General features: G+C 48.6%; 1 protein-coding gene across 1 annotated transcript in view; it reads left to right on the forward strand.

Annotated features, from left to right (window-relative positions):
• LOC140681608 (uncharacterized) overlaps positions 1 to 13,411 on the forward strand; it is a 370,130-nt gene that overhangs the window by 33,863 nt on the left and 322,856 nt on the right. The window contains 1 exon segment of the mRNA XM_072921594.1: positions 11,486 to 11,492. Within this exon segment, the coding sequence (XP_072777695.1) occupies positions 11,486 to 11,492 (7 nt within the window).

Consider the following 13,411-nt stretch of genomic DNA (forward strand, 5'->3'; position numbering starts at 1 on the left):
CGCAGCCGTTTGAAGCCCCCAAAAATGGGCTGGAAGCGGCAGGAGCCGCCCCAAAAAGGGATTGAAGGGTCCGGGAATGGGGGAGGCTCCGGGGATGGCTCCGATCCGGACTGGGGCGGGCTGGGATTGAGGGATGGTCCGGTCAGCGGCTGGGGAGGGGATGGCACTGGGGAGGGGTCCGGGATTTTGGGGATGGGTCCATTCCGGGACTGGGCCGGGGACTCTCCATGGGATTGGGTCCGGGATTGGGTCAGGGTCTCGCTCTGATCCCGTTCCTGATCCCAATCCCACTCCCATTCTTGATCCCGATCTCATTCCCGTTCCGGTTCTCGATCCCGATCCCACCGCTGTTTCCAGGGAATGGCTCCTATCCCAACCCCGACCCCCAAACCCGGGGGGTCAAACATTGGGGTCAAACACCCCAAATCCTAACATGGGGGGGGGGGCAAACACCCCCAAACCCAAAATCTGGGATGTCAACCTTCCCCCCCACCCCAGACCCCAAATTTTAGGATCAAACCCCCCAAATCCCAGATCCTGGGGTGTCAAACTCTCCCCAGTTACCAAACGCTGGGGTTAAATCCTCCTGACCCTAAATCCTGGGATTCAAAACATTTAGGGTGTCCAACATCCCCAATTCGCAAAGTCTGGGGTCAAATACTCCGAAATCCCAAATCCTGAGGTGTCAAATACTCCCAACCCCCCAAAGTTCCAAGTCAAACCCCCAAATCCTAAATTCTGGAGACAAAACCCCACAAACCCCAAATCCTGGGATTGCCAGAACTCCCCAAATTCCACATTTTGTGGTCAAACCCCCTGATCACCAATTCCTGTTGTCAAAAACGTCCAAATCTGAAATCCTGGGGGTAAAAACCCCCAAAGCCCAAATCTTGAGGTGTCAAACCCCCCAAATCCCAACATTTAGGATCAATCCCCCCAGTCCCCAAAGTTTGGGGCCATGAACCCCCCCACAGTCCCCAACCCCCCTCCCCCAAAACCCACCCCAGCCCTGGGGGCACAGTGGGGTTTGTTTTGGGTAACTTGGGGTTTATTTGGGGTTTGTTTGGGGTTGTTTGGAGTTATTTGGGGTTTGTTTGGGGTTATTTGGGGCAGCTCCAGGTGCAATGTCTGCAGAGAGACCCTGGGTACAACACTGGGAAAAAAAGGGGGGATTGAGGTGGGAATTGGTGGATTCAAGATGGGGAAAGATCCTGGGTGGGAAAAGGGGATTTAGGGTGGACAGGGAAGGATTTGGGATGGGGAAAGGGGAATGAGGTGGGGAACTGGGGTGGAAAAGGGAGATTTGGGCATTGGAAAAGGGATCTGGGGACCGACAAATGATGTGGGGAAGAAAATGGAGAAATTGTCATGAGAAAAGGAGGATTTAGGGTGGGAAAAGAAGGATTTGGGGTCAAAAAGACATTAGGAATTAAAAGTGATTTTGGGATTGACAAAAGGAGGATTTGGGACAAAAAACCGAGGATTTAAGATAGAAAAGGAGGATTTAGGATAAAAAAAGGATTTAGGATAAAAAAGGGAGGATTTGGGCTGAGCTGAGCTGAACTTACCTGGGGGAGTGGGGGCGTGCAGGGGGTTTGGGGCAGGGTCAGAACCATTTCTGGGGCAGTTTTCTAGGTTTTTGGAGTATTTTTGTGGGATTTGGTGGCAGATCTATGGGATTTGAGTGCAGTTTTATGGGATTTAGGGTGTTTTGGGGTGGTTTTGAAGGGTTTTCGGGTGTTTCTATGGGATTTGGGAGCACTTTTACAGGATTTCAAGGGTTTCTACAGGATTTTGGGGTGCTTTGAGGGATTTCAGGGTATTTCTATGGGATTTTGGGGTGGTCTGGAGAGTCTACAGGGTGTTTCTATGGGATTTTGGGGCAGCTTGAAGGCATTTGAGGTGTTTTGGTGCAGCTTTAGGGTATTCAGGTGCAGCTTTGAAGAATTTTGGGGTGGTTTGGAGGGATTTCAGGGCATTCCTCCGGGATTACAGTGTGGTTTGGAGAGATTTGGGGTGTTTTGAGGCAGATTTTGGGTATCTAGGGGCAGGTGTGAGGTGGTTTTTCAGGATTTTGGGGTATTTCAGGCCCGTTTTTTTGGGGGGTTGGGGTTATTTTGGTGGGGTTTGGGGTGTTTTGGGTCACCTTTTGGCGAGGGAGATCTCCATGGCGTGGCTCTGGGTGATGCTGAAGCCCTGCAGGGCCCCGCGGGCGGCGCCCGGCTGCACCTCGGTGTCCAACTGCAGCAAGGCGATGTCGCGGCGCCCGGGCACCAGCGCAGCTCCTGGAACCCCGGGAACCTGGGATGGGAATGGGCCAGGAGAGCCCGGAACACCCGGGAATGTTCCCACAGAGACCCGGGAATGTTCCCACAGACACCCGGGAATGTTCCCCAAACACCCGGGAATGTTCCCACAGACACCCGGGAATGTTCCCCAAACACCCGGGAATGTTCCCACAGACACCCGGGAATGTTCCCCAAACACCCGGGAATGTTCCCCAAACCCGGGAACGTTCCCCCAGAACCCCGGGAACATTCCCGCAGAGACCTGGGAATGTTCCCTCAGACACCCAGGAATGTTGCCCCAGAAACCTGGGAATGTTCCCCCAAAAATCCAGGAATATCCCCCAAAATCAAGAAATGCTCTCAAAAAAAAAAAAAAAAAAATCCTGAAACATTTCCCCCAGAAATTCAGAAATGCTCCCCAAAGAAATCCAGAAATGTTCCTCAAAAAAATCCTGAAACATTCCAAAAAAACTAGGAAGTTCCCCCAGATAATCCAGAAACATTCCTCCCCAAATCCAAACCCAACCCCGTTCCCCATCCAGAATAATTCCCAAACAATACAGAAACATCCCCAAAAATCCAGAAATTCCCCCTCAAAAAAATCCAAAAATCCCTCCCCAAAAAACCAGAAACTCCCCCACCAAAAAAAAAATTCAGAAACTCCCCCCTAAAAAATCCAGAAATTCGTCCCCAAAAATCCAGAAATTTCCCACCAAAAATCCAGACATTTCTTCCCTAAGAAGTCCAGTATTTTCTCCCTGTCAAATTTGGTATTTTCCTCCCAAAATCCAAAAATTTCCTCCTAAAAACCCAGACATTCCCCCCCAAAATCCCGATATTGTCCCCAAAAAATGCAGCCCCAACATCCCAGGCTCCCCAAAGCCCGGCCGGAATGCCCGGAATGCCGGGACTGCCCCAGATCTCCCTGGCTGAGTCGCACGGGGAGCATCAGCTCCTGGGGCTGCTCAGGGAGCTGGGGCAGGAACAGGATGTGCTTCGGGGCTTTCCCACAGCTGGGGGAAACGGGAGACAAACCCCAAAAGCTGCCCCAGAACTGCCCCAACCAGGCCCAAAATCTGCCCAAAGTCACACTGGATACACACCAAAAAATCTGCCCAAAATCCTGAGAAAAACCACAAAAAAACACTGCCAAAAAACAAACAAACAAAGAAACAACAAGGAAAAAAAAAAAAAAACAGAAAAAAAACCCAACTAAAAAAAAAATCCCACAAAAATCTCCCCAAAGTCCCAAAAGCCCCCACAAAAATTTCACCAAAACCCAATTAAAAAAAAAAAAAATGCCCAAAATCCCACAAAAATCTCCCTAAAAAATCCCCCAAAACCCCCAGCAAAATCCAATAATCCCCCTAAATTCCACAAAAAGTCCCTCAGAAAGTCCCACTAAATCCCCATGAAAATCCCACAGGATCCATACAAAAAAGTCTGCACAGAATCCAACCCAATATCCCCAAAACACACAAAGTTGAAACAAACAATCTCTCCAAATAGCCCAAAATGTCCCATAAAAATTTCCCCAAAATCCACCCCAAATCCATTCAAAGAATCTGCACCTAAATCCCACCAAACCCCTCTCAAATCCCCCAAAAAATGCCCCCAAGTCCCTTCAAATCCCTCCCAAAGTCCCAGGAAATCTACCCAAAAAATCCCCACAAAAACTTCCCTCAAAATCCCACCAAAACCTCACAGAACCACCCCAAAAATCCCGCACAGATCCCTCCGAGTGCCCGAATCCCCCCAAACAACCCCCGAGCCATCCCCGCGCTGCCCCCGCGCTCCGGCCCCGCTCTCTGTGGGGCCGGGGCCTCTCCCCCGTGGCTCTGTGCTTGTCCCGTCCGCGCTCCGCTCCCGCTCCCGCCCCACCGACGCTCCCTGCGGATCTGAGCCTTCCTGAGGGGTTTGGGGGAATTCAGAGGGGATCTGGGCAGGATTTGGGGCTGAGGGGTTTCTGGGGGGAATTTGAGGGATTTGGGAGAGTTCCAAGAGGGATTTTGGGGTTTTCCAAGGGATTTTCAGGGGTTCTGAGGGATTTGGGGAGGCCCCAGACAGGATTTGGGGCAGTTACAAAAGCAATTAGGGACGTTATTTAGGGATTTTGGGAAGTCCTAGAAGGAATTTGGGGAATTTCAGTGGGATTTTGAGGGAATTTAGAGGAATTTGGGAGGTTCCAACAGGGATTTGGGGTCATTCCCAGGGGATTGGGGGTGGATTTCTGGCTGGATTTACATTTCTTCCCCAGATTTCAGGCCTTTTCCCAAAATTTCGTGTTTTTCCAAGAATTTGTGGATTTTCCCCTGTATTTGGGTCTCACCGTGGGGTAGAAGGGAAAGGTTTGGGAGATTCAGGGTGAATTCTGGGGGTTCCTGGCTGGATTTGGGTGTTTTCCATGGGATTTGGGGTGGGTTTCCGATTGAATTTTGGGCTTTTTTCCCACAGAATTTCAGGATTTTTCCCAAAATTTGTCTCTTTTCCTCAGGATTCTGCTCTCACCAAGGGATATTCCTAATAGTGGAAGCTTTGGGGGGTTCTAACATGGACACTAGGTTTTAGGTTTTTTTCCAAGGACTTTGGATTTTTTTTCCCCCAGATTTTCAGGATTGTTCCCAAACCTCCAGGACTTCTACTCTGATTTCTTTCTCACCATGGACTTGTCATAGAAGGGGAAGCTGTGCGGGGTTCCTGGTTAGATTTTGGGGATATTTGAGGCTGCATTTTGGACTTTTTCCCCAGGAATTCAGGATTTTTCCCAGAATTTCAGGGGTTTTTCCCAGAATTCCAGGTTTTCCCCACATCATTCTGTCTCACCATAGCCTTGTCATAGAAGGGAAGCTTTGGGGTGTTCAGGGAGAATTTGGAGGGATTCCAAGTTGGATTTTGGGGATATCTGAGGCCAGAATTTGGCGATTTTCCCCAGAATTCCAGTTCTTTCCCAAATGTCAGAACTCCCCCAGTCTCTGTCTCACCACAGGTTTGCCGCAGGAGGGGAAGCCCTGCAGGGAGCGCAGGGCATTGGTGGCACTGCTCATCTCCTTGAAGGAGACTGCGCCACAGCAAAATGTCCAAAATCTGCCCAAACCGCGAGGAAACGGCGCAGAGGGACTTCTCCAGCCCTGGGGACACCCAGGGGACAGCCTGAGCCCCTGGGGACACCCACGGACACTCTCAGAGCCCCCAGGACCCCCCAGCCCCCCCGTCCTTCTGGATCTCCTGGTTCCGGCTGCTGATGGAGATGCTGGGCTGGGGCCGGGGGTCCTGCACCGCCAGGGCTGGGACCCCTCTGTGGGGACAGGGGGGCTTCAGGGGGCGTCTGGGGGGCTGCGACCCCTTCACCCCCTGGCACCCCCTTTGGGTGCCCCCAGAGCCCCAAATCCACCCCAGACCCACCTAAACCCCCCAATTACCCTCAGACCCTCCCAGTTCCCCCCAAAATTGACCCCAAACTCACCTGAGACCTGTCTATGACCCATCAGACTGCCCCAAATCCCCCTCAGATCCCTCAATCCACCCCAAACCCTATGAAATCCCCTCAGAATCCCAAAAATTGGCCCGCACCATCCTCTGAACCCCCAGATCCCCTCAGAACCCCCCAGTTCCTCTCACAACCCCCCAAAATCCCCTCAGACCCCCCCCAATTCTCCTGAGATCCCCCATAACCACCTGAGGACGCTCCAGACCCTCTCAAGCTCCCCCCAAAGCTCCCTAAACCCCCTCAGACCCACCAAAGCCCCTTCAGACCTCCGCATTGCCCCCAAACCCACCGCACACCGCCCTATTTCCCGTCAATCCCCCCCAAAATCCCCAATTTCCCCCAGACCTGCCCCAAACCCCCCCAGTTTCCCCGGCCCCACCTCAGCTCCTCCTCAGCCGCGCTCCCCTCACAGTTTCCCGCCTCCGCCGCGCGCCCGGGCTCCCCAGCCAATCGCGGCGCGCCCCGTGCCAAATCACCCAATCACCGCGCGGCTCCCCTCAGCAGCGCCCGTCTCCCCGCGCGGCTGCAGCCAATCAGAGGGAGCCGGGAGCGGGCTCGGGCAGGCCCTGCGGGCGGCACTGCCCAGAGCGGGGAAGGCGCGGGGAGAGGCGGAGCTGCGGGAGCTGCTGGGGCGGCACCGCTGGGGAGGGGGGTCCGCACAGGGGCTGGGGCTGGGGGGCTGGGGGGGGCTGGGGAGGGGTCCTGGGGGGATCGGGGCCTTTGGGGAGGGATCCGGGGGAGTTTCGGGAGGGGTCTGGAGGGTCCTGGAAGGGTCCTGGGTGGGGTCCTGGGAAGAGTCTGGGGGAGTCTCAGGGGACATCCTGGGCTGAGCTCGACTGGGGTCTGGGGGCTCTCAGGGGGTCCTGGGCCAACCCTGGGGGGGCTGTGGGGGGGGGGTTGGGGTTCCTGGAGGGGATTCTGGGGAGATTTGGGGGTCTCGGGGTGTCCCAGGCACATCCTGAACTGGGGTCTGGAGGTTTTGGGAGGAGGGGGAACAATAACCCGTCCCCCATTTTTGGGGGCTCTCCCTTGGTGCCCCCTCCCCAAAAAGCTCCAAAGGCCCCTGAAGTGGCTCCTGTTCTGTCGGAACTCAAAATGTCCCTCAGACATTTTTAGAGGTTCCAGGCCTTGGTCAGAAGCATTTTAGACCCTGGCAAGCAGCTGAAAACAGCTGTGATTTTGAGTTTGAACCATGGAATGAATTACCAACTTTGAAGGTGGAACAAGCGGTCACAGAGAGTTAGATGGTATAGTAAAAGTAGTCACAAATTAGAGGGTAAAATTTTTTAGTATTGTACAGGGGGGTTTTAACACCTGTACAGGGGGGTTTTACTTTGTACAGGGGGGTCAGGAGTTCTAAGATGGAGGAGAGTGGACCTGATCCTGTTCTTCCTCCTTCTTCTTCCTTACCTCCATGTTCTTGGTGATGTTGGCGTTTTTCTATTGGTTTAGGCTGGGGACACACTGTTCAATGTAGATGATAGATATTGGCACATTATTGTAAATATAGTACACGTAATTTCTGGTATATAATGTTTGTACCATCCCACTGAGGGGCAGAGCCCCGCACACTGCCCTGCAGGACAGACCTGCGGCAGGGCAGCAGAACATGTTATAGATAAGCAAAAATAAACAACCTTGAAACCAGCACAGACGAACTATGGCTTCTTCTTTGGCAACGGGGCAGAAAGACACAGACTTTCTACAATCTCGGAATCACCAATACCCACAGATTCCGACAACTGGCGTCCCTGCGCGGGCTTCAGCAAGAAGAACAAGAAGAAACATCAAACAACCTCCAACCTTCATCAGCAGAGAAAAACAAAAAAATAAAGAAAGGAAGAGGAACAGAGCACAAATGCTCTCGGCAGATTCCGGGAGGAGAGGGAGCAGAAAGCTCAAGATAAGAACCTGACCTTCACCAAGACAGCTCGTCTGGAGGACGGCCAGGAGGAGGAAAACCAGAAGCGTGCCTGGGATTTCTCGCCTGTGACCTGCTGGACGATGAACAGTGCCATCTCCGGACTGACCTCGGGTGACTCAGCTTTTGGTGAGAATGGTTGAAATTAAGAACATGGGGAAGGGATGCTCCCAAAAACAGACAAAAATTTTTTTTCAGCCCTACAGGGCAAGACTTTTACCCATCTGGTAGAGATAGCCTCAAATGAGATGAAAGCTTTGTTATTGTGGGTTCAGTATAATCACCCGCACACAGATGTACATCTTTTGTTTGAGTTAAATTTTTGGCAAGGGATCAATAAGCAACTGTATTACCGAGCCACAGGAAAAAGAAAAAAAAAAGACTGCCGCAAAAACTTTTGCTTTCAGCAAGGACAATAAGAGTCATTTTCACAACACGGCATTTTAGACTAAACAGCTAAGGCTCCTATGGGAGCACAAGGAGGAAGATGGCCCAGCCAGCAGCTTCGGGCAATTTTCCTCACCAGGGGAAGCAAATTGCCTCCTGAAGAGGATCGGGGGGGATGGTGTCTCATCATGTCCTGTGTCTCCGGGTTCACACTGTTCCTCAAGACTCCTCAAATCTCAATTTCTAAGCTCCTCAGCTGCAGAAAATCCCCAGACAGTGAGACAAGCCAGGCACAGACGCAGCCCTCGGTGGGGGAAGGGACTGGCCACTGCCCGAGTCCGAACCCACAGTGGGGGAGCAGCGGCGCCGGCGGCTCCTGGGGGGAGGGTGCAGACGTGAGTGTAGAGCGGAGGGAAAAGTGAGTGAGAGGAGAGAACTCGCAGCTGCGTGGGTGGGGAGTTCAAAGCAGCCCGCGGTGCAGGCGAGAGGGGGGGGCAGTGGGAACCACGCGGACGCAGGAGGCGGCGGGAGCGCGGTGCGGCGGTCAGACGCCCGGAGCGCCCGGTGATGCGTTCCATGACGAGAATTTGTGAGAGTGCGAAAGCACCGTCCGGCAGGTGCCGGGGAATAGCTCCCAGTTCGCAGCAGCGGCGCTGGCCAGGCCGGAGGCTGGACGGAGAGCTGGACTCTCCTGTCGCCGCGGCGATGGCAGCACGCATGCGCGAGACGGTAGAGCAAACCCAGAAGTCGGAGCGGAGATCTCTTGCACCTCGAACGCACGGGCACGGGCGCAGACGGCGTCGGGGGCGGCGGTGGCCGCCAGCCAGCCGTCCGCAGACTGCGCGGTGGTCGCGTGGGGAGACCCGAGCGGCGCGGGGCCGGGCGGGACGCGGCGCGGGGCTACGACAGCGCGGAACGCGGCGAGCGCGCGCTGATTACGTCAGCAGAGCGCCGAATCGCGCTGGGACCGGCAGCAGCTCGGGGGACCACGCGGGCCGACCCAGAGCGAGACCGGGGTGGCGCCAGGCCTGACAGAGAGAATGGGGGGGGCGTTCCCGAGGCGCGGCTGCGCGGAGCCGGTGCAGGTGGGCGCGGTCGGTGCGGGGGTTCCTTCCCTTGTTCCCATGGCGACACAGACAGAGAGGCTGCGCATGCGTTTGCGAGAGTTAAAGCGAACGCGGAAGTGGCTGAGAATGTGGGTGCTGGGTTTGGAGAGGATGCAGGCACGAGTTCAGCACAGCTGACAGCGGGTGTGAGCAGGAAGGGAGAGCAAGAGAGAGGGGCGCAGCCATCCTAACGCAGGCAGAAGCGGGGTTTGACTGCACCAGAAGTGCTCCCAGTGCTCTCATGCCGGTGCAGATGGGGGCTGAGCGGAGCCAAGGCAGGGATTTCCTTTGATCACCTCTTCTCCACAGCAGGTGCGAGCGACGCACCACCCATTTCCTTTCAGCAGCAGCGGCAAACAAAAAAAAATCACAACAGCCACAGCAAACAATCTTTTACAAGCAGCAAATATCCTACAGCAATGCTGAGGGATGGGACTCCCAATTTTCACCTTGAAATGAAATTCCATCAGTCAGTCGCTTTTTGAAAACCAGTCAACACAAGGCCTTTTTTAAACCTCCCCAATGTTTCTAAACACTAACCCCAGATTTTTCAGTTAGGTCACAGAATTGATCAAGCAGACACGCCCAGCCGGTGTGATGATAAGTAATGATTGTGGAACACAATGTGAAAAAGAGATATCATAATGAAAATTGATATAGAGAATTAAATAGCATGAAATGTTAGTAATTTATTATATTAAGGTTTAAGTTAGGTTGTATTTTAACATTCTATTAATGATGGAATTGATTTTTATATAGTTGGTTTGCGTTTAAGTTAAGTATTGTTTAATTAGAGTATATTACTTTAAGTTTATTTTAGGTTTGGGCCCTGAAGAAGTTAAGTTTATAAAGGTTTAATTGATGATGGATTTATATATTGTTAATTTGATACATATGGATTTCGTAAAGTTAATATAATTTAGGGATTCTTTACTAAGATTGTTATATATTGAGTTTAAGTACTGTTTGATTCAAAAATTATTTTAAGTTTTTCAAAGGTCAAGTTTATTTAGCAGCAAAGTTTAGTTGTTTTTCTTTGAGAATGAGAAGGTTTTGACTGAAACAGTTCACAAAGTAATAATGAACATTGATTTAAGGAGAAGACACAATTTATTGGATCCTTGGTTTTGTTTTAGTATTTTCTGTTTTATTATAAGTTTATCAGTATATAAGAGTTGTAAGGGAATTTATCTTGAGTTTTCTGAGATTGATTTCATTGTTTAAAAATTAGTTTTATAGTCTGTTATTTCTTTGTATAGTGATACAAAAGGCATTTGTTTTCAAATCCTTTATTTTTAACTATTTAAGTGTTCTATAAACGTTATTGTTAAGAAATTTTATCATGTTATCAGGTGAAGATTTGTGCTTCGTTTTTTCATAGTGAATTCTCGTATGTTTTATTGTTGTTTATGTAATCTTATCCAGGTTACATGCCAGTTCTGAAGTCTCATTTTGGATTTTAACTGTATTGTGCATTTTTCTAGGTGAACTTCCTGATTCGTTTTTATATCTCTCGTGAGTGGAACCATTGCATTTCTATTTTTCATCATTCTCAAATGTTTTTCAGAAAATCTCAGAGAGGTGCCTGAAGCATTCTGACAACCTCTTGCCATTGTTAATCTTACGATTTCTTCAATTGGCATCCTTTTCCTTCAAAAGAGTCTCAAGAAAAATGAATCTTTGTGTCATTTGACCAGTTTATCGGTTTGAACTTCAAGTGTTTATTTTATAAGAAAATGTTATAATAGGTTGTTATGTTTTAAGTATTATATATGTATTGTTGGTATAAGTTTTGTTTTATATAATATGTTAAGGGACATCTCTCCAGTTTAAAGTTTGGGTCCTGGCCAGACCCTGATTTTAACTTGGACAGATGAGTTTGCCAGCAAAATTCAGAGGTTTCTGCACAAAAATGAATGATATGCAGGTCATTTTTGACCCATCAATTTGATTCTACAAATGTTACAGCTGACACAGCTTTGAGGTGAAACTTGCCAGCCTTGCCCAGGAAAGGATGCCAAGGGTTTTCACTGAAAACAAATGTTTCAGCTGTTTGCAGACTCTGAACTGCTGTCACAATATTTCTAATGATCGTGCTTTGTTCATTTTTATATATGCTATTTAGAATATCTTTCTTTTGAATTTTCTTGAATTGTTATAGATTTTGATAAGTTTTATGCATTTTATTATTGAGGTATTTTGCCTTGTTCTATATTATGTTTTATATTTCAACTTTCTTGTTTCAAAAGAGAAGAAGAGAAAGAGAGAAAAAAGGAAAAAGAAAAAAGAAAAGGAGTGAAGAAGTGCCTGAAATAAGGCTGAAATGAGGTTGAAGATTTTGTATGTTTTAATCTCTTGAAATAATTATTTTGTAGACTTGATTTTGCTGATCATTGAGAAAAATATGAGGAGAGTGCTAGACACTGGACAGATAAAAATGAGGAAAAAAAAAGAAAAAAAAATCGTTCAAATAAGTAGCTTTGAGCAAGGATTTTGTTAATGTTTCCACAGAAGTTGAAAGTGGGGTTTTTTAGTTTGCAGACCCTCAAAAACAATTCTTACAGATTTAGAGATGGGAGCTCAGATCATTATTGTGGCAGAGACCAGATTGCTGACAATGTCAGGCAAAGATTTCTTAATCATTCATTTACATTTAAAGAAGAAATATTTTGAGTGGACAATCCAAATTCGCAAGATTTTTCAATCACGTTGTTAGGGCATTCAGACGTTTGCACAGTTCGTTTTCCAACACACAAAATGTTAAATGTAAAAGTGAGTTTCAGGGAAAAAACAAAAAAGAAGCCAAGAGCCAATGGAAGAAATGACAGTATTCACTGATGGTTTGGGAAAAAACTCACAAATCAGTGGTCACATGGAAAAATCAAAAAAAAACAGGGAAATGGGAATCAGGTATCAAAATAGCACAAGGTTCACCACAAGTTGAAAAATTGGTAACAATAGTCAGGGTTTTTCAGTTATTTCAGGAACCCTCAATCTGATCACAAGTTCAGTGTATGTTGCAAATGTGGTCAAACAATTAGAGAAATCGCTTTTAAAACATACAGACAAAGAAATTTTATATTCATATCTATTATGCATGAAAATAATCCTAGAAAAACAGAGAACATTAATAAACACATCAGAGTGCATTCTTCACTTCCGGGGTTTTTAGTAAAAGAGAATGCTCATGTAAATAGACTCACAATGCCCATCTTGCAGACACTGCCAAACATTTTTGAGCAGGCAAAATTGAGCCACGCATGTTTTCACAAAAATGCACAGGCATTGATGGGAACCTTTCACCCTTCTGAAAGTCAGACAAAGGAAATCTGCTTGCCAGAGTGCCAGTTTGTGCAGTCTCCTGTATTTACAGGAGTGGTCGATCTGAAAGGTTTGTAAAAGCCTTCAGCTGTGGCAAGCTGATGTCACAAAATACCCATCTTTTGAGAGGCTCGAAAATATCCATATTTCAATTGATACATTTTCAGAGGCGATTTTTGCATCATTATATACAGGGGAGACCACAGAACATACCTGCAAACATTTTTTATAAGCATTTACATCATTAGGAGTGCAACAAGAAATAGAAACAGATAATGGTCCAATTTACACAAGCAAGGTGCTTGACAAATTTTTGAAAAAACAGAGTCAAACATATTTTCAATATTCTTCATTCTCCCTCAGGTCAAGCAAGCAAAGAACACATCACACCCTGAAGTCCACTTGGATGGGCGGAAAAGGGGACAGGCAGGGTTGAACAAACGTGTTGAATTTTTGCAGAGTTGAACAAATGTGTTGAATTTTTTAAATGGTTTTCTCTCAGAGCCCACTCTACTAATTGTCAGATATGTTACATACACCCCACAGGAAAAACTAAGGGAAAATCCTTTCGTTTTGATCAGAAACCCAGAGTCAGGACAGATTGAAGGTTCATTTACATTAATAACTTGGGGCGAGGGTTTCGCTTGTGTTTCTATAGGACGAGGACTGAAGTGAATGCCAGCAAAGCACATGTAACCTTATCGGGTGCAGACGCCAGTGGACGTGGACCCGAGAAGCAGAGAAGCAAGCACGCAGACGAAGGCAGACAACGACACTGCAGACGTCTCGTCGGACAACGATTGATCACCCAGAGACTTGGGGTTTTTTCTGAGAAATCAAGTGTTGTTTGGGTGTTGCTGCATTGCGGGGTTTCTCACAGAGGGTGGGAACATGGACATGG

The sequence above is a fragment of the Taeniopygia guttata genome, chromosome 37, assembly GCF_048771995.1.
Source record: "Taeniopygia guttata chromosome 37, bTaeGut7.mat, whole genome shotgun sequence".
Taxonomy (NCBI): domain Eukaryota; kingdom Metazoa; phylum Chordata; class Aves; order Passeriformes; family Estrildidae; genus Taeniopygia; species Taeniopygia guttata.